Raw genomic sequence first — 22942 nt, forward strand, 5'->3', positions numbered from 1 at the left:
GGGATAATGTTGTGGGCTACAAATTGAAACATTTTGTGGTTTCAATCACCATTTCACCATTTGTGGTGAATCACCAGATCACCATTTGTGATCTGCCACAATGAGAACCCCAGGGCCTTCAAGCATATCAATAAGCACACACTGCCAGTGTCTACAGGAGCAATAAGAAGTCATGGATGACCCAGCTCCTCTTCCAAGATGCCCTCCTGAATTACTATGCCAGTGAAATGGAGAAGTACTGTTTGGAGAATAACATACCTTTGAAGATTTCGCTTATTGTTGAAAATGCTCCTGGACAGCCTCCTTTTATGGGTGATCTTCATCCCAATATCAAAATGGTGTTTCTCCCTCCAAACATCACCTCTTCAATCCAACCAGTGGATCAAGGAGTTATAGCAGCTTCTAAGGCTTACTACCTGAGAGGACTTTTGCGCAGACTGTTGCTTCAACTGAAGAAGACACTGATGCAATTCTGGAAGGATTATAGCATCTATGACTGCCATCAAGAATGTTACTTGGACTTGGGGTGATGTCACCAAGGAGTGTACGAATGGCATCTGGAAGAAGACACTGAGGAGGTTCATCCATGACTTCAAAGGATTTGCCGAAGAGGAAGAGGTTGCAAAAATCAACAAGGCTGTGGTTGAGATGGTAAACAATTTTAACTTGGATGTGGTTAAGGATGACATTGAGGAGTTGCTAGATGTGGTTCCTGAGGAATTCACTAAGGAGGAGTTGTTGGAACCGGAACAGGAAGACGTAGCTGAAGAAGAGGCAAGAGAAAACTGCAGGAGAAGAAAGAGAAGAACTCCAAAAAGAATTCACAGTGAAGGGTTTAGCAGAAGCTTTTGCAGACCTCAACAAGCTACTAAAAAGTTTGAAAACGTGGACCTCAACACTGAAAGGTTTTCATTAATAAAGAGGAATGTTCATGGTGCATTATCTGCTTACAAGCAAATCTACGATGGAAAAAAAAAAAAAAACACTCCAAGCAAACCACCAAGGACATATTTCTGAGAAGAGTGACACTTCTTCAAGAAGAACCTCAGGCAGGTCCTTCAGGAGGTATTCCAGAAGAAGGCATTGTTATCACAGGAAACGACAGCTCCATGCATGTTGTGGCTCCTGAAGACCTTCCAGTAGGACAAGATGTGGAGATGCAAGACAGTGATGTTGATGATTCTGACACTCTGTAGGCCTAGGCTAATGTGTGTGCTTGTGTCTTAGTTTTTACCAAAAATGTTTAAAAAGTAAAAAATTTAAAAAATTTTAAAAATAGAAAAAACATATGGAATAGGAATATAAAGAAAGAAAATATTTTTGTACAGCTGTACAACATGTTTGGGTTTAAGCTAAGTCATTACAAGTCAAAAAGTTAAATTAAAAAATTTGCAAAGTAGGGGCCGGCCCGGTGGCGCAAGCGGTTAAGTGCGCGCGCTCCGCTGCGGCGGCCCGGGGTTCGCTGGTTCGGATCCCGGGGGCGCACCGACGCACTGCTTGGTAAGCCATGCTGTGGCGGCGTCCCATATAAAGTGGAGGAAGATAGGCACCGATGTTAGCCCAGGGCCATCTTCCTCAGCAAAAAAGGAGGAGGATTGGCGGATGTTAGCTCAGGGCTGATCTCCTCACAAAAAAAAAAAAAAAGTTTGCAAAGTAAAAATGTTATAGTAAGCTAAAGTTAATTTATTATTGAAGAAAAAAAATTCTATAAATTTAGTGTAGCCTAAGTGTTTACAAAGTCTACAGTAGTGTATTGTCCTGGCCTTTCACATTCACTCACCCTTCATTCAGTGACCTATCCAGAGCAACTTCTAGTCCTACAAACTCCATTCATGGTAAGTGCCCTATTCAAGTGTATCGTTTTTTATCTTTTATACTGTATTTTTACTGTACATTTTCTATGTTTATATACACAAATACTTACCATTGTGTCACAACTGCCTACAGTATTGAATACGGTAACATACTATAAAGGTTTGTAGCCCAGGAACAATAAGCTATACCATACAGCCTAGGTGTGTAGTAGGCCTTTACTATCTACATTTGTGTAAGCACACTCTTTGATGTTCGCACAATCATGAAATCACCTAAGGATGCATTTCTCAGAATGTACCCCCATGGTTAAGTAATACATGACTGTACAACAAACATTTATTTCTCACAGTTCTGGAGGCTAGGAAGTTCATGATCACGGTGCTGGCCGATTTGGTGTCTGGTGATAATCCACTACCTGATTCACAGACAACTATCTTTTCTCTGTGTCCTCACATGACAGAAGGCAGAAAAGGAAAGAGAGCTCTCTGGATCTTTTTTATTAGAGTGCTAACCCCTTTCATGGGGGCTCCACTCTCATGATCTAAACATCTCCCAAAGGCCTCGCTTCCTAGTACCATCACATTGAAGGTTAGGATTTCAACATATGAGTTTTGGGGGACACACAAACGTTCACTGCATAACATTCTGCAGTGCCCTGACCACCCCTCCCCCCAAATTCATGTCCTTCTAGTGTGAAAAAACATTCATTCTGAAGTCAGGTACTTGTTCAATAAGAACGTGATAACCCTTCAACCTTGTTCTCAACATAGACACAGATGAAAAGAAGTTAATCTTGTTAACTTGCTCTTTTCCTATTTAACCTGAGGGGGTGACTCACGGGTTACAAGGATTTATGAGCTTGTTTTGCAGAAGAAAAAGAATGCATTTAAGGAAGTTATAACCACCAGATAACTAGCCCAAGCTGCTGTCGACACCTAGAAGTCTGGTTGTCCAAGGGCTTATCTGGAGTGAAAGAAACAGAAACTTAATTTCGTTTCTCTGAAACTCCTCCTCCCAAGCTCCTTAGCTCTATAAAGACCTCCTGCTTTCTTCTTTTGTTAATGTGGATTTGAGAGAACCTATCCTTCCTCATTTTAGTCAATTTGAATAAATCTTTCTCCATCTCCAAGCACTGGTGTCTCAGTGATTGACTTTTTGTGCTTTGGGCACATAAACTTGAGATTAAGAGGTTCAGTATCAATTTCATCCCAACAGCCCCAAAAGTCTTAACTCATTCTAGCATTAACTCCAAAGTCCAAGTCCAAAGACTCATCTAAATTAGGTATGGATGAAACTCAGGGTATGATTCATCTTGAGGCAATTTCCTCTCCAGCTATGAACCTATGAAACTAAACAAATTATGTTCTTCCAAAATGCAATGGTGAGACAGTCATAGGATAGACATTCCCATTCCAAAAGGGAGTAATAGGAAGAAGAAAGTGGTAACAGCTCCCAAGTAAGTCAGAGCCCTAAAACCTGACATGGCAGACAACATTAAACCTTAAAGCTCTTTGGTTAGATGATCCGCCCTCTAGGCCCAGTGGAGTGGCAACATCACCCACCACTGAGGCACGGGGTGGGATCATCCTCCCCAGAGAGGCAGCTTACCCTTTAAAATTTCCCACCTCTCTCTTCCCCACACTTGAACTGTTGCTTGTAGTGGGAACTGCTATGAATTGACTTTAGGGTCATCCTTCCATTGTCTTGAAGAATAGTGTCTGGTTTTTGTTTAGATGGCTGATCCATATAAACTCCTTGTCAAACAATTGATTCGCAACACCCTTAGTGTTCTTATTACTTGCAATATGGATAGGCTTATAATTTTCCAACTATTTAAGTTCTACTTCCTTTTTGCTTAACAATCCACGTGTAAGTCATTTCTTTCTTCTCTCATTTTACTATTAGCAGTCAAAGAGGCCAAGCTGCACCTTGAACACCTTGCTTAGAAATCTCTTCAGTCTAAATTTCAGGTTTACATCATTATACAATGTTATAAAGCAATGTTACTGCAATAAACAAAAAATTAAAAATAAATAAATAAATGTATTTAATGGTTCTGGGGCAAAAAAAAAAAAATCCAATGTCATCGCTTGCAAGTTCTATCTTCCATAAAACACTAGAACATAGACAAAATTCAACCAAGTTCTTTGTCACTTTATAAAAAGGATTGTCTTTCCTTCTGTTTCCAATAGGATATTGTTCATTTCCATCCAAGATCTCATCAGAATGGCCTTTACCATCCATATTTCTACCAACATTCTGTTCGTGATTACTTAGGTATTCTCTAAGAAGATTGAGGCTTTCTTTACAGCATTTCTTTTCTCTTTCTGAGCTCTCGCCAGAACTGCCTTTAATGGTTTGTTGCCAGAAATGTAGGCTTTTTCTAGTAGGCATCTCAAAACTCAGCCTCTCAGAATCATCACCTGATTAAGCTTACAATATCCACTGTCATTCTCCAGGAGCCATCTGTCTTCTGCACAGAGTAAATAGGAGAGTTGAATGGGAATGTGGTGGGAATCACCACCCCTGTATCTTTCAAGTCCTTTTTGGTGCACTAATCTCTGCAATCCCCCTGGAGATGAGATATTGCTTTTAATTTACTATTTTCCTAGATAAAGCCAGTTCTAATGGCTTTCACTTGTCATTTCCCACCATAATAGCCCTTACTCCACAAGTCAGGGAACCGCTGTGGAGATTCTGCCAGCTGCTAAGTATGTCTATACCAATTATGCATCCAGAACTGGAGAAATAACCACAACATGGGTTGGGGACCCACAGGACCCATTATTAGATGGACCTAAGATAAAATTCCATTGATCATCTGTCCTCTATAAGCCCCTACACCAACTGGTAGGCCACAGTGACATTTTGGGTCTCCTGAAATTTGTGTCAGATCAGATCCAATGTCTAGCAGTCCTTGATAAGTCTGATTATTTCCTTTCTCCAGTTTATAGTTATCTTGAAAAAGGCTGTAGGTCCTTTTGAGGAAGTCTGGGAGAAAGATTAACAGTATAAATTTTCAGTAATGTGCTGGGGTCCTTTCTCAAGGATAACCTGCCTCCCCCTCATTCAAAGAGTTTTAAGTTTACAAACTGGCTCAAATCTGGGAATTTATTTGTGGGCTGTGACTCTCTATTTTTACGATATGAGTTAGACTTTTATTCACCTGACCTAGAATTTTTCTGCACATACAGATCAAGTATAAATTTAGCAGGCTTCCAATCTATTTCTCTTCTAAGAACACCAGGATCAATTAGTCAATGCCATAGGTCAGCTAGAGTCAGACTATTGCGATTGCTGCTGTGACTCTACTGTCCATTACTGCAAACACGCCCATCTTGCCTTTGACAGTGGAGTGCCGTCTTCTGGCCCATGCCACCCCAAGGGATCCAATTGCTCCCACTGCAACTATGTTTTCCAGTTGAGTGGCTGCAATTCCCACTGTAAGGTCTGGCCTACAGAGAAGAGCAATCACAGAATTCTTCAAGGATGCTGGGGCTCATCTCACAAATTTATTTTAAGAAGTTGGAGAAAGGTATGTATCTGGACTGTCCCCGTGTGACTGAGTTGGTCTTAAATGACAAATCTACTATAACACTCCAATCTTCCTCAGCCTCTGAATCCCTCTCAGAGGGGAAAGCTGGGCATTTCCAATTCACTCATGGTGGGGGTTGGGGCCCAGGGCAGGCCACTCCAAAATATCCCACAATAGCATATTGGTTATTTTGAATTAAAGTTACTTGAGAAGCAAAAAGGTGATTCTGACCCTCCTGTCTCTGTTTCCATGGATCTCCCACGTGAAAGGTAGTATTTCTGCATCCTTACCACCAGAACTAGGGAATTCAGGGCAGAGAAGCCTGCATAAACAAATCTTGCTAATTTACTACCTGAAGCCTAAATTCTGCTTAAGTTCCTCACTATTTATATACCTTAAATCTAAGTTTCTTTGTCCTGGCAATTCCTCACAAATTTATGTTTATTTGTGTAAAAGATATACATACTGCCTTCTCCTAGCATCATTTCTTTATGATCTCCAATGTGTACATTTTAAACTGGGTTTTTCTCCTGTTAATCTGGTCTTGTGTCAATTTTATTAGTACTCCAGCCATAAGAACACAAGAAGGGAAGAAAGGAGATTTTCCCTGCCCCAACAAGGGGCATATTTGATTCATGTTTCAGCCAACCAACCAAACTAACAAACTGTTAGAGCCCTTTGTAACTCCTGAGCTGAAACGTTAAATGTAGAATCTCTGCTTAGTGGGCCCACATCAATAAATTTGGTCTGATCCAACTTTATATTCCTTCCACCATTATCCCACAGTCTTAATATCCATTCCCACACATATTCCCTAGATTTATGCTTGTATAAATTAGAGAATTCAAGTCATTGTTTTAGAGAATAACATACCTCCTCATGGGTCACACTTTGTGCCTCACCATTAGAGGCCTGCTGGAACTTGAGTCGAGTTATAGCTCTAGGAGCAAACAAGGGTGATGGGGTGGATCTTGAGCAGAATCAGCATTGTCTTGCATGGCAACTGCTTCAGGAGAGGCCATTACTGTTTTCTCAGGCAATGCAGATAGAGGTGGAAAGGCCAATATCACTATGGGTAGATACCACTGGGTAAGGAGGCCTCTATCATTAGAGGTCAACTTCCAATGAGGTATGGACCCTCTAACTAGACATTGGGATAGGTAACTAGACATTTATACCACAGTGAATCTGATAATGGTGAATCATTTTAAATTATTCTTCTGAAGATTACTTTAATAATTCTAATTTATTTCCTTATGACACTAAGTAATTACTACACATATATGCTGTGTTGGTACTTTTGGTGTTAACTCGTGATATCTTAATTTTACTGAAAACATATCTTAATTTACTTATGAATTGCTATTTTATCCATTGTTTATATGGGTTCCAAAGAGGAAGAATATGTGAATGAATTGAAAAGCATTACAAGCTCCTGGATTGGAAGACCCAACATCATCAAAATGTTAACATTCCCGAGATTATCTGAAATGTAATTTAATCCCAATAAAAGTACTAATGGACATCTGTATATCTTCTTTGGAGAAATGTCTGTTCAGGTCTTTTGCCCATTTTTTAATTGGGTTGGTAGTTTTTTTGTTGTTGAGATGCATGAGTTCTTTATATATTTTGGAGATTAAGCCCTTATCAGATGTATGATTTGCAAATATCTTCTCCCAATTGTTAGGTTGTCTTTTAGTTTTGTTGATGGTTTCCTTTGCTGTGCAGAAGACTTTTAGTCTGATGTAGTCCCATTTGTTTATTTTTTCCATTCTTTCTCTTGCCAGATCAGACATGGTGTTTGAAAAGATGTTGCTAAGACCGATGTCGAAGAGCGTACTGCCTATGTTTTCTTCTAGAAGTTTCACAGTTTCAGGTCTTACATTCAAGTCTTTAATCCATTTGGAGTTAATTTTTGTGTATCGTGTAAGGTAAGGGTCTACTTTCATATTTTTGAGTATGGCTATCCAGTTTTCCCAACACCATTTGTTGAAGAGACTTTCTTTTCCCCATTGCATGTTCTTGGCTCCTTTGTCAAAGATTAGCTGTCCATAGATGTGTGGGTTTATTTCTGGGCTTTCGATTCTATTCCATTGATCTGTGTGTCTGTTTTTGTGCCAGTACCATGCTGTTTTGGTTACTATATCTTTGTAGTATATTTTGAAATCAGGGAGTGTGATACCTCCAGCTTTGTTCTTTTTTCTCAGGATTCCTTTAGCTATTCGGGGTCTTTTGTTGTTCCATATAAATTTTAGGATTCTTTGTTCTATTTCTGTGAAAAATGTTGTTGGAACTTTGATAGGGATTGCATTGAATCTATAGATGGCTTTAGGAAGTACGGACATCTTAACTATGTTAATTCTTCCAATCCAAGAGCACGGAATATCTTTCCATTTCTTTGTGTCTTCTTCAATTTCTTTCAGAAATGTTTTATAGTTTTCGATGTACCGATCTTTCACCTCTTTGGTTAAGTTTATTCCTAGGTATTTTATTCTTTTTGTTGCAATAGTAAATAGGATGGTATTCTTAATTTCTCTTTCTGCTACTTCATTGTTAGTGTACAGAAATGCAACTGATTTTTGTATGTTGATTTTGTATCCTGCAACTTTACCATATTCGTTTATTACTTCTAAAAGTTTTCTGGTGGATTCTTTAGGGTTTTCTATATATAAAATCATGTCATCTGGAAATAGTGACAGTTTCATTTCTTAACAGACACATGAGAAGATGTTCAAAATCACTAACTATCAGGGAAATGCAAATCAAAACTACAATGAGATATCACCTCACGCCCGTCAGAATGGATATAATTAACAAGACAGGAAACAACATGTGTTGGAGAGGAAGTGGAGAGAAGGGAACTCTCATACACTGCTGGTGGGAGTGCAAACTGGTGCAGCCACTGTGGAAAACAGTATGGAGATTCCTCAAAAAATCAAAGATAGAACTACCATATGATCCAGCTATTCCACTGTTGGGTATTTACCCAAAGAACTTGAAAACACCAATTTGTAAAGGTACGTGCACCCCTGTGTTCATTGCAGCATTGTTCACAATAGCCAAGACTTGGAAGCAACCTAAGTGCCCATCAAGGGACGAATGGATAAAGAAGATGTGGTATATATACACAATGGAATACTACTTAGCCATAAGAAACAATGAAATCCAGCCATTTGTGACAACATGGATGGACATTGAGGGGATTATGCAAAGTGAAATAAGTCAGAGGGAGAAGGTCAAATACCGTATGATTTCCTTCATTAAGTAGTAGGTAATAACAACAATAAACAAACACATAGGGACAGAGATTGGATTGGTGGTTACCAGAGGGGAAGGGGGGAGGGAGGAGGGTGAAAGGGATAATTCGACACATGTGTGTGGTGATGGGTTGTAATTAGTATTTGGGTGGTGAACATGATGTAATCTATACAGAAATAGAAGTATAATGATGTACACCTGAAATTTTTACAATGTTATAAACCAATGTTACTGCAATAAACAAAAAATTAAAAAAAAAAGTACTAATGGAATTTTTTTAGAAGTCTAAATTTTTTAGCAGATTCTACATTTTGTCTGGAAAAATAATCAAGCAAGAATAATCAGGAAAACTCTGAATATGAAGGAGAATGAGAGAGGTGTTCTAACATATATTAAAACGTATTAGAAAGCCTCATTATTTAAAACAATGTGGTATTAGGAAATAACAGACCAAGCAATAGAATAGAAGGTAAAGTCCAGAAAAAAATCCAAATATGTAAAACATTTAGTACAATATTTAGTCAATGTATAAATGCCTTCTACAAATAAGCTCCAATCAATGATTGCATAACTTCCGTTTGAATCATGCTAATGATTGGACATTTGACCTTCGGCATTCCATTCCATTCTAATGGTGTTCATTCCATTCCACTGAAGTTCCTTTCATTCCAATGCAGTTCTAAACAGCAACCATTTTCAAGTCCTCTGAGGAGAAATAAATAAATTGACTTCTGAAAGATTTACATAGAGTAAATAGAGATTATAGGAATAAAGAAAAATGACTCTCTCTCTATCACACACACACACACACACACACACACACACACACACACTTTCAAATTTCTGGATAGGCAATATTAAGTATTGCATACAGGAGTGTTGATACATGTTAAACATGTTTAAAGTTCTTCAAAATGTTTATTCATATAGCCTTATAATAAGTTTAATAATAAATTTATCTCAAGTCATGTGAGTAAAATCCCAGATTGGCAACATTATATTACAAGGGAGGCACCCTAGTTTCATTGGTAAGGCATTCCCATCTCCACCCTATTATCACTAGGAAAAGGAATGCATAGTTTTGATTGGCTAGGATATTAAAAAACGCCTTGACTCTCTCCTCAGTTTCCCAATAAAAGCCTTGGCATTTTCTCAATCTCTAGCTTTGGCACCATGACTTTCCACCTTTCTTGGACATCTGTAATATTTGGCTGGATTTCTGCTTCTTTAGCTGAAATATTCAATAACTCAGATTTATATTCCCCTCTGTGGAAAGAAAGTTCTGGTGAGTTCAATGACTACAGGGTACAGAATGGAAAATATATTTGCAACTGGGCATATCCTGAGAGAATGGAGATGTATAAAATCCTAGCAAACGAGACAGCCAGGTATTTTGAAAAATTTGTACATAAAAATTAACAAAATATTTTATGGGGATTACCTTTACAGCATGACTGGCAATATCATTCAGGTAAGAATGATTCTCTTTTTCATTTTAGTAAATTTCTAATATAAAGTAAACTAATAGGGATATCAGGTTTTTAAAATATCGTTATTTTTCTCTCTCTTCACCACTTTATCTTTTTTATGCCTCTCTTTCTCTCATGACTCTCATTTTTTTCTCCTTATTATTCCGTATCAAGCATTTAAGGAATGACCTCTGTGTTCAGGATTTTGTACCAGGCGCAGGCAAATAGAACTTTCTTCCTTGATGAATATTATGCATATGTACTTTCCAGTACGGTAGCACTATCCTCATGTATCTGTTGAATACATAAAATGGGGCTAATGTGAGAGAGAAACTAAATTTTTAATTTTATTTAATTTGAATTAATTTAAATTTAAATGGCCCAGGTGGCTAGTGACTAACATACTGCAGAAGACTGTACTAGACAGTGGGCATTCACTAAGGCAAAACACGTGGCTGCCAACCTCTAAAGACTTAGAGCTAGTTCACTCTATGATCATAAGCTATTAATTGAGTTGGTGTTATGTGACAAGCTCAGTTCTAAGCACTATGAATACCTCCAAGAACAAAACAGTAAGGCTATATACGTTACCCATAGAAGGCTGTAGAAGATTAGTATGCTATATCTGAAATTCTCTGACTGGAGTGACAAAGGAGAGACAGCCTGTGTTGGAAAACTTTTCTCTGTAAAGGTTCTCCTCCTCTTGAAAATAGTGTCAACACTCAGTAATTAGATTGGAGGATTGTTTGGGACAAAAATCATCATAAATCTAAAGTTAACTTTGTTCTGGCTAACAAAAGCAATTTAACAGGTAAGTGATAAGAATCAATGAGAAAATTTTTGTTGCTTTTTTAAGAAATTGGAGAGGAGACTCTGTGGTGACACCCAGGAACTAGGACCTAGAACTTGCCCAATAATTAAGCCTATTAACTGTTTGCTTCTTGCTTGATTGGCAGAGGACTTGTTAAAAACAGCTCCATTGAGATATGATTGATATACAATAAACTGCACTCATCAGTCATGTCATCACAATCAAGACAATGAACATATCTATTACCGTCAAAAGTCTCTCTACTTCCTTTATAAGTCCTTCCTCATTCCCCTCTCTGCCCCAACATCCTTGCCCTAAGCAACCACTTCTCTGCCTTTTGTCCCTGTAGTTAGCTTTGTATTTTCTAGAATTTTGTTTAAATGGAATCATATAAAAGTTTTATTCATGAAGAATAATTATTTTGAGATTTAATCATCATGTTGTGTGTACCAATAGTTTTCATTTTTTTGTTTAGTAGGTAGATTTTAATAGAAAATAATGAAACCAGTAAGACAATATTGGGAGCTTACACCAGGGCAAAGAGGTGCCAGGGAAGGAAAAAAAAAGATGAGAAAAAGGGAGGGGCACTGAACAACTAGTAATTTGTTTCATAATTTAATGTAGAACAGACTCTGACTTCACCTGTCTGGTGACGATTATTTTTACCTGTCTAGTAGCTCAATTCTAAGGACTACGGAGGATATGTAAGGAATTTAAGAGAGTTTTTCATGACTTCCCTCAAAGAATTACACATGGTTGGAGAAGAAAGCTAGAAATAAACCAACACTTGGACAACAAGAGACCAAAGTATAAAGTACTGGATAGGGGTGTCGTAAAGGAAAAATTCAGTTTTTCCCTACTGTGTGTTTCTCGCCTGTGTGTCTCCTTTCCTCTCACACTACTACCACACTCACACAGAACACTTCACTTGTGACACTTCTAGTCACCAAATGTGTCTGGGGTTTTTCCCCATGCCATGCAATTCTCTGAGACACCAGTTGGGTGTCTTAAAATTTAACTCAGTTCTAACGCTATCTACCTGGAGATAGTGTCAGATCCCACAGGTTTAGGGATCAGTCCCACAAGACTGCTCCCATCCCATGTCAGATGCCAAGAGCAAGCAGTAGGTCCCCAGCTTACCCACAGCTTCTGTCTGACTTGGCTACAAATCAGGGGTTCCCACAACTCCTTACTTGGGTTAGATTAATTTGCTAGAGCAGCTCACAGAACTCAGGGAAACACTTACTTATATTTGCCAGTTTATTTTTTTATTTTTATCTTTTCCAGTTTTATTGAGATATAATTGACATATATCACTGTATTAGTTTAAGGTGTACAGCATAACAATTTGATATATATATCTCACAATATATAGATATAGTGAATCATTTACCATAATAAGTTTAGTTAACATCTGTAACATCTTATGGTTATGAATTTTTTTTCTTATGATGAGAACTTTTAAGGCCTACTCTCTCAGCAACTTTCAAATATACAGTACAATATTGTTAACTATAGTCACGATACTGTACATTGCATCCCCAGAACTTGTTTATCTTATAATTGGAAGTTTGTAACTTTGACCTACTTCACATATTTCCCCCATCCCCCAAACCCTGCCTCTGGCAACAACCAATCTCTTCTCTGCTTCTATAAGTTCTATTTTTCGATATTCCACGTATATGTGAAATCGTATAGTATTTGTCTTTCTCTGTATGACTTATTTCACTTAGCATAATTCCTTCAATGTCCATCCATGTTGTCACAAATGGCAGGATTTCTTTCTTTTTATGGCTGAATAATATTCCACTGTGTATATATATACCACATTTTCTTTATTCATTCATCTGTCTATGGACACTTACATTGCTTCCGTGTCTTGGCTACTGTAAATAATGCTGCAATGAACATAGGGGTGCAGATATTTCTTTGAGATAGTGATTTCATTTCCTTAGGATATATACTCAGGAATGGAATTGCTGGATCATATGGTAGTTTTATTTTGAATGTTTTGAAGAACCTACATACTGTTTTCCATAGTGGCTGAAGCAATTTACATTCTCACCAGCAGTGCACAAGAGTTTCCTTTTCTCCACATCCTTGCCAATACTTATTATTTCTTGTCTTTTTAATAGTAGCTATTCTAACAAGTGTGAGGTGAAATCTCATTGTGGTTTTGTATTGTGTTTCCCTGATGATTAGTGATGTTAAGCATCTTTTCATGTACTTGTTAACCTTTGTACGTCTTATTTGGAAAAATATCTATTCAGTTCCTCTGCCCATATTTTTTTTTGAAGAAGAAGAAGATTGGCCCTGAGCTAACATCTGTTGCCAATCTTCGTTTTTTTTCTTTTTTCTCCCCAAAGCCCCAGGACATAGTCATACATCCTAGTTGTAGGTCCTTCTAGTTCTTCTATGTGGGACACCGCCTCAGCACGGCTTGATATGTGGTGAGTAGGTCCGCGCCCAGGATCCAAACTGGTGAACCCTGGGCTGCTGAAGCTGAATGCCCCCCTCTGCCTATCTTTTAATTGGATTGTTTGGTTTGTTTGCCATTGAGTTGTAGGTGTTCTTTATGTATTTTGGATATTAACTCCTTATCAGATGTATGATTTGCAAATATTTTCTCCCATTTTGTAGGTGACCTTTTCATTTTGTTGATGATTTCTTTGCTATGCAGAAGCTTTTTAGTTTGACGTAGTTCTACTTGTTTGTTTTTGCTTTTGTTGGCTTTGCTCTTGGTGTCAAATCCAAAAAAAATCACTGCCAAGACTAATGTCAAGGAGACAAGCTGTTTTGTTTATACCTTGTAATTACTTTTCCCCTCCATAGATTGTTCTGAGATACATCCCAGGAATAAAGATAATCCAATTATTAATCTTACAATAACTTTATGCTACCTGACTTCAAGATAAAGCCAAACCCCTTAGAGAGTGTAGGAATTCTTTTTTATTGAGGTACAATTTACATATAACATTATGTTAGTTTCAGATGTACAACATAATGATTAGATATTTGTATATATTGTGAAATGATCACCACAATAAGTCTAGTTAACATCCATCACCATACATAGTTATAATTTTTTTTCTTGTGATGAAAACTACTAATATCTACTATATTAGCAACTTTCAAACATGCAATATAGTATTATTAACTATAGTCACTATGTTGTATATTACATCCCCATGACTTATTTGTTGATTATAGAGAAAGCATACACTTACCGATTTATTAAAAGATATGATAAAGGATACAGATAAACAGCCAGATGAAGAGATACGAAGGGCAAGGTTTGAGAGGGTCCTGAGTGAGGGGGTTTCTGTCCTTGTGGAGTTGTGGTGCTTCATCTTCCTGGGGTGGTGTGTCCACCAACCTGGAAGCTCTCCAAGCTCCCTGCTCCTGGGATTTTATGAAGGCTTCCTCACATAGGCATGATTAATTATTAACTCTGTTTCCAGCCCCTGTCCCCTCTTTGGAGGATGAGGAGTGGGGCTGAAAATTCCAAGCTTCTAATCATGGGTTGGTCTTGCCTGTGACCAGCTCCCATCTAGCAGCCATCTAGGAGCCCACCTCGTCACCTCAATAGAACAGAAGATGCTACCAGAGTTCTTATCACTTAGGAAATTATAAGGGTTTAGGAGCTCTGTGCCGGGAACTGGGGACAGAGAACAATATATATATATTTTCTGTTATCTCACAAGTGTGATAAGATCTACAGAAGAGAGAGAGTGTTATGTGCTGGAATGATAATTGAAGGAAAAGAGAATTGGAGTAAATCTCCAAAATTGAATAGAATTTGGATAGGTGAAAGAAAAGGAAAGAACAGTAATCCATGTAGGAAGAAATATAATGAAATTAAGAAAAAATAGGGTTTAGAAGTATCATGATGGTGACGTGTGTGATACCAAGGAAGAGGGATAGAGATGAAAGGCCCAGCCAGATCAGAAATACATGCAGTGTACTTAGGAGATAAGTTAATTGTAATATTGTGTAAGTAGGCCAGGAATTTGCATTTGAAACAGTAGGAAATATAGAATTACTTTGTGTCTTGAAGAAAGAGATACGACAAAAATAGTTTTCTTTTTCAGGATTATTGGGAATGGGTGTTAGATTAACTAACAGAAGAAAACGGAATCATTGTGACCAGCTCAGACACTATGAAACTAATCCAGGTGTGAGGTACAAGCATGGATTAAAGAGTGGTCAAGGGAGGCAAACCAAAAAATTTTTAAAGGAAAAAAAGAGAGGATGCTGACACAGATTGGCTGTAAAGGAGGGAAGCAGAGATAAAGATATTTAAGGAGTGATGAAACTGAAAAAGATTTTATTCTTCCAATACAAAGAGGCAAGTTCACAAAGGAGACTTGCTTGTGTTGACGGTGACGCGTTGCCTCAGGCATCGGTCTGAGGTGACTTGAAATCACAGACGGAGGGGCTCTGTGGGGATTTGACCAAAACAGAACTGGAGCACAGCGAGGACTCAGGACAGAGGACTCAGATGCTGGCAACATAAAACAATCCTTTAGGTTAGTGTAGTGTGTGACCATCCTCAGAGAGTAGGTTTAAAAGGAGAGAGAGAGTCTTGCAGGCAGGATTCAGAACAACCCTCAAAGGAGACAGAGTCTAAAAACCAGAAGACGAACATGACACAGACTTGAATTTTATTCCAGTTTAAGAAAAGAAATAATGATTTTGAGAAATTTACATGAATTAACAGAACTACCCAGATCTTTACTTTCTTTTTTTTTTTTTTAATTTTTTGTTTATTGCAGTAACATTGGTTTATAACATTGTATAAATTTCAGGTGTACATCATTGTACTTCTATTTCTGCATAGATTACATCATGTTCACCACCCAAATACTAATTACAACCCATCACCACACACATGTGCCGAATTATCCCTTTCGCCCTCCTCCCTCCCCCCATCCCCTCTGGTAACCACCAATCCAATCTCTGTCTCTATGTGTTTGTTTGTTGTTGTTATTATCTACTACTTAATGAAGGAAATCATATGGTATTTGACCTTCTCCCTCTGACTGATTTCACTTTGCATAATCCCCTCAATGTCCATCCCTGTTGTCACAAATGGCTGGATTTCATCTTTTCTTATAGCTGAGTAGTATTTACTCTTTCCACTTGAGGGTAAGCAGGTCAAGAAGAGCCAAGTGAGGAACTATAATGAGATGATAGAAGAGAGACAAAATAGGTTCATGGGAAACACACAGGCAGAACTGGTGACATAGTGAGGACATAGTGAGTGTAGGGGATGGGGATGAGAAAGAAGTAAGGTAAGTGTTGCAGAAAAACAGTATTGGGAGAAAACAGGGGGATGTACCCAGTGAGGGAGATGAGTAAGCCTAGAGGAACAAATGAAAAGTCAACATACTGCTTTGGGGAGACTTTGAGAAAAGAGGAGGTTAGCAAAAGTAGATAGACTAAGCCCAGAATGGAAATGGTTGAAAGCGGGAAAGAGATGGGCATAGAGTTAGAAGACAACTGCAGGAACTATACATAGAAGGTACAATAGATTAAAAGTTTGTCTTTTTTGAAAATAGGAAATAAGAGAGGATGACCAAAAAAAAAAAAAAAAAAAAAGAGGAAAACAAAGAATAGCTAATATTTACCATGTACATGTTCACTACACCAAGCTGTTTGTATTTCCATATTCATTTAACATTCTCCAAACCACTATCATGTAATTATAGTTAGTAGCCCTAGTATTTGGATTAGAAAATTGAGAGTTGTAGAATTTTTTATCCAGGGTCGAAGAGAATGTGATAAATGTAATTGTACTATAGGTAGCCTTTTTTAAGATTGGTTTTTCCACTAAGCATAAAGATCTTAAAAGCCATCTCTGTTGTTGCACATATCAATAGTTTGCTCCTTTTTCTTGCTGGGTAGTATTCCATTATATAGATGTACTAGAATTTGTTAAACTATTCACCCATTGACGAACATCTGAATTGTTTCCGGTTTTTTGCTATTAGAAATAAAACTGCCATGAACTCATATAGTACAGGTTTTTATGTGAACATAATTTTTTTTCCTCAGGATAAATGCCCAAGAGTGCAATTGCTGGGTTACATAGTAAGTGTACATTTAGTTTTATAAGAAATTGTCAAACTATTTTCCAGAGTGACTGTACCATTTTACGTTCCTACCTGCAATACATGATTGATCCAGTTCTTCTGCATCCTTGCCAGTACATAAACATAGAATTTATGGATTTATGGGGACAGAGCTGATGACGGGAGTTAATCTTGTAGGCATTTTTTATCCATGTAAGTAACAAAGCATAAAACTGGGGAGCCCAAAACTGAAATCACTGCCTTTGAGAACAGTGTATTTGTATACATCGTTCAGAACACATCTATTAATCCAAATTCAAATTGCACATTAGTGCAGGAGAAAAAGATAATTAGGATGCAATGTCTGAAGGTTTCTTGCCCTCCAAAAAATAAATTCTGTCGATGTCTGCTTCTTGCTTGTATCCTTAAAATCCTTAATTAAACCTGGGGTTGGGAAAGATTTATGATTTATGTGAATCTGCTTTGAAAGTTATATTCTTTGTGTTAACATATTCATGATAAGAGAAATGTAAATTAAATACACACTGGCACACCATTTTTCTACTCTGAAATGAGCAAAAAGCTAGACAACTTAAAATCTTCATTACTGTAAGTAGCAGGGCAAAATAACACAACACCCACAGAAGAATGTGACTATATATAACAAAACAACATATATCCTCACTTAAAAAAAATTCTATTTTGCAATAATTATACATTTATAAGACAGTGCAAGTAAATGTACAGAGAGGTCCCAGGCACCCTTCACCTAAACACCCCCAATGTTAACATTTTACATTATCAAAACCAGAATATTGATATTTGTTCAATCCATACAGCTTATTCAGATTTCACCAGTTATACCTGTCCTCCTCTGCAAATTTATCATATAAAATTATATGTTTATCTGTAGCTTTGTATAATCACTACCACAATCAAGATACTTAATTATAGCATCACCACAAGATTTGCTCATCCTTCCTTTTTAGATCCACACTCAGCGCATCCCTTCCCCCACCCTGACTCCTGGCAATGACTAATCTGTTCATCATGGTTATACTTAATGTTATTCCACAAACATTATATAAGTGGAATCCTATAGTGTGTTTCCTTTTAAGATTGGCTATTTTTACTCAGAATAATTTCCTTAAGGTTCATTCAAGTTGCTGCCTGTATCAGCAGTTTGTTTCTATTTACTGCTGTGTAGTACTCTATGGCATAGATATAGAGTTTGTTTATCCATTCATCCACTGGGGCCACTTGGGCTTTTGGCTATTACAGTCTTTGGCTATTAAAAATAAAGCTGCTATGAATGTCTGTGCACAATTTTCTGCTTGAAAAATAAATTGTCTCTTCCCTGGAATGTATGCCTAAGAGTTTAATTGCTGGGTTACATGGCAAGACCCTTTTTAGTTTTAAAACGAACTGCCAAACTCTTTTACAGAGTGGTTGTACCATTTTACATTCCCACCAGCAATGAATGAATGATCCAGTTTCTCTCATCCTCACTAACGTTTGTGTTATCACTGTTTTTTATTTTAGGCATTCTGATAGGTATGCAGCGATATCTCATTGTGATTTTAATGTTCATCTCTTCAATGGTTAATGATGTTAAGCGTCTTTTTGTGTGCTTGTTTCATGTGTTTATCTGTATCTCTTCTTCAGTAAAATGTCTGCTCATGACTTTTGCCCATTTTCTAATTCTATTGTTTATTGTTAAGTTTTGAGAATTCTATATATATTCTAGATACAAGTCATTTGTTGGATATGTGGTTTGCAAATATTTTCCCTCAGTGTGTAGCTTGTCTTTTCATCCTCATAACAGAATCTTTCACAGAGGAAAATTTAAAAAAATTTTTGAGTCCAATTTATCAGTTTTTCTCCTATGGCTTATCGTTTCATCCTCTTAAGAGAATTTACCAGAGAAAAATTTTTTAATTTTGCTGAGTCCAATTTATCAAATTTCCGTTTATGAATTTTCACTTTTAAGTGCTTTGGAGTCAAGTCTAAGAGCTCTGCCTTGTCCTAGGTCCCAAATATTTTATCCTATGTTTTTTCTAGAAGTTTTGCAGTTTTATGTTTTACTCTTATGTCCCTGATGTACTTTGAGTTAATTTTTGTATCAGGTGTTTGGACTAGATTGAGGTTTACTTGTTTTGCCTGTGGATGTCCAACTGCTCCAGCACCATTTACTTAAAAAGCTATCTCTCCTTTATTAAATTGCTTTTGCAACTTTGTCAAAAATCCATTGCATATATTTGTGCAGATTTATTTCTAGTTTCCCTATTCTGTTCCATTGATCTATGTATCTCTTCCTCCCACAGTACCATACTGTCTTGATTACTGCAGCTATGTAGTAGGCCAAGAAGAATGATTTCTCTCACTTTATTATTAAAGTGAAAAATAGTTTTTAACTATTATAGGGTCTTTCCTTTTCCACATAAATTTTAGAGTAAGATTGTTTACATCTAGGGAAAAAAACTTATTAAGATATTGATAAGAATTGTGTTAAACCTATAGAAAAATTTAGGGAGAACTGACATCTTTACTATATTGAGTTTTCCAAAGCATAGATATGGTTTGTCTCTACAAGCATTTAGGTCTTCTTTGATTTCTTTCATCTTGAAGATCCTTTACATGTTTTCTTAGATTTAAATCTAAGTATTTCATTTTCTTTGGAGTGATTGTAAATAGTACTTTAAAAAAATTTGGTTTCTACTTGTTTGTATGTAGAAACGATTGATTTTTGTTTGTTCATCTTGTATCTTGGGTGATTTTCTTGCTGTCCTTCTGTTACTGGTTTCTAGCTTGATTTCATTGTGATCAGAGAACATACTCTCTATGATTTCAATTCTTTTAAGTTTGTTAAGGTTTATTTTATTGTTCAGGATACGGTCTATCTTTGTGACCATTCCACAGGCACTTGAAAAGAATTTATATACTGCTGTTATTGGGTGGAGTGTTCTATAAACGTCTATTAGATTCTGAAGCACTTTTATGATGGCTGGTTTAAAACTCTTGGCAGATAATTTCAACATTTGATTCATCTCAGTAATGGCATTTGTTGATTATAATTTCTCATTAAAATGATGATTTTTTTGCTTCTTTTCTTTCTGCTCTTTCTGATTATGTCTGATGATTTTGATTGTATCCTAAATGTTTGATTATTATGTTAGGAGACTCTTAATCCTATATAAATCTTCCATTTCAGCACAGAATATCCTTGTTCAGGTTTAGTATATGAGTTCCAGTCAACTTTTGTGGGCTTTAGTTCCAATGACAGTTTAGTTTTCTCAGCCCTTACAATGTTATTTTGATCTGTTGTGTTCTTCTGGTGCTATTAGGCTCCGACACAATCTCTGCTAAAGAAGTCACTTCCCTGAGTCACCTGCTGTCACTGAACAACAATCTGGGTGAGGGCAGAAGCTGCAGGTGTGGAGGTCGTAGAGAGACACAGATTCGTGCTGCTGGCCTTTCAGAGGGTGAGACTACCCATTTATGCCTTGATTGTGGAGTGGGAGCTGCCTACATATTAGTCAGCTTGCAGGTGTTCAGGTAGTGGAGCAGGGGCTGGGCCCCCACTAGTTCTCTCTTGGACGTCTCCTTTCCTTGTTCTCGGCCAGAGAAAGCAGCTTTTCTTGATGTTCTTGTATATTTCTGTTGGCAGTTCCAGGCTGCAGATCTCTCTGGCTCGCAGTCCGGGATTATACAGTCGATGAATGAAAACCCAGAGAACTCATCACAATGCCATTTCTAAAGTCCTGAGCTCTCTAGCCAGTCCACATTCTTCTAGACAGCTTTCAGAATCCTTTTACCATGGTCTGTAGAATAATTTCTAGGGCATTTCGTTCTATGTAGATGGGAGAAGCAGGGAAATATGAGTCTATGCCATTTTGTTCCAGAATCACAAGTACCTATGACTAATCTTTTGAATAATGAATTCCTTTTCTGGGAATTTACCTAAGAGATTCACCTCCTATGAAATGGAAAATAATATATACCCAAGGTTATTCACTGTGATATTATTGGTATTTGAAATATATTGGAAAAAATCTAAATGGCCATACCTAGGATATTGGTTGAATAAACTATTAAACATCCACACAGAGAAGTACTAGGTAGTCAGCAAAAAAAGCACCATTTTTTAAAATGAAGAATATCTCTACGAGGGCATATGTAATAATTTCCCAGAAAAAAAATTAAGTGAAAAAATTAGGGTGCCAAAGAGTAAAGATAATATTCTACCTTTTGTAGAAAAAATAAGGGAACAATAAGAGATAGATACATAAATATAGAGGTAGATAGATAGATACATAGACAAATAGATATAGATATACTTATTTTTACACACACACACAAAAAAAAAACAGGATAGATAAACCAGAAACCATTTAATTGGTCACTCATGTGTGAGTGAACATGTGTTGAACATGGATAGAGAAAGGAATAAAACTTTGAGTATATCTTTTCATGTAGTTTTGACCTTTAAAAAGTTAACAACTTACACTAAAAATAAAATTAAATGAATATAGTTAAAAACAAAAAATTGAATCCTAACATAAGCAAATGAACTGAACAGCATATCAAAATGATAACACACACACACACACACAAGATTGCCTTTGATGGAAGATTACACCAAAAGAAACAGGTTAGTTACAGTTTTTATATTATATTTATCCAATTTTACAGCACATATTATAACAAAAGTGAAAGAATTCTAGTTTCGCGCCTGCAATCTGTGATGTAGCATAGAATCTTCATGTCCTGGAAGATTATAATCATGTCCTTAAATAATTCTTTGACCACTTCTGTTTCAGTATCAGCACAATTCTATATCACCATATCATGCCTTTATATAAAGCACCAATTTTTTTCTCAGGTATATTTTAAGACATTTCAACAAACTGAGTGAAAGAAGACATATTGAATTTGACAAATAAAATATGAGTGAAAAAATATTTATTAGATGCTTATTGATAGTTAACCAAGAAAAAAATATTGGCAATTAAACAAACTTTCACCTGATTGTGTTATTGAACTCAAGTGGGTTCACTTCTTGGTGAGTTGAAATCAAAGCCTTTGCTAGAATTAGTTGTCACACAAAGTACAGTTTATTTGCAGCAAATAAGGAGACCATGGGGAATCACTTCCAAAGCCATGGCTCCCCGAGCAAGGGAAAACAAGGGCCTTTTATTTTGGAGGGCAAATGAACATTCAAAAGGGAAGTTTCATCATCTCATGCAGAGGTGGGTTAAGCTCACACAGGCATTGTTTGAAAACATGCTTTCATGTACATCACATGTTATGTTAATAAGGTATAACTTCCTCCTGGAGTGGAGATCTTAACATTAAAATGAAGCAAAGGTAATTTTTGGACAAACCTCGGCCCATCTGAGCAGGTGTTGCTCTTGCGGTGGGGTTTGGACCAGTTCAAGGTGGTTGGTGATTGCGTCTCAACATAATTCAAAAACAACTTTGGGAAGCAGTTAAGTGCTTTCAAAACCTCCTTTGAGTTACTCAGGGCAGTTAGTTGGTGATGATTTCACTGCCAGGTTATATTTAAATTCTACATAAATTAGAAGTGGTTAATAATTGGTAGCTAACCTTTCCTGGACCTGTGTCTTTACCCAACTCAAGTACCACAGACATCAAGTTTCATTTTAAGGAGCATGAAACTGGTATATAGCAAGGATAACTAATAAACATGAAGGGCAATAAAAAAAAGTTCAGATGTAGCCATTCAGGACAGAACCATTAATTTGGAACTGAAAATTAAGAGTTACTGATTTCTTTTTTTTTTCTTTCACTGACCTATTCACAATATATCCAGAATACAGTCTCATTTGCTAAAGTCAAATGTAACCAAATACATTGAAAGAAGACCTGTTGCATGCATAGCAATATGCTAATTGTGAAAGATTTATGGAAGGACAGACATTTGAACTCGTGTCTTAGCAAGCTACAACTCATGCCTGCA

The 22942-nt window shown here is 37.0% G+C and overlaps 1 protein-coding gene across 1 annotated transcript in view; it reads left to right on the forward strand.

Moving 5' to 3' along the window:
- Positions 1-20685, forward strand: part of LOC131420320 (protein LEG1 homolog) — a 66820-nt gene extending 46135 nt beyond the window's left edge. The window contains exons 6-7 of the mRNA XM_058566162.1: positions 20307-20444; positions 20630-20685. Of these exons, the coding sequence (XP_058422145.1) occupies positions 20307-20444; positions 20630-20685 (194 nt within the window). The remainder of the gene's footprint in view (positions 1-20306; positions 20445-20629) is intronic.
- Positions 20686-22942: the final 2257 nt, after the last annotated feature.

This window comes from Diceros bicornis, chromosome 23 (assembly GCF_020826845.1).
Source record: "Diceros bicornis minor isolate mBicDic1 chromosome 23, mDicBic1.mat.cur, whole genome shotgun sequence".
NCBI lineage: Eukaryota > Metazoa > Chordata > Mammalia > Perissodactyla > Rhinocerotidae > Diceros > Diceros bicornis.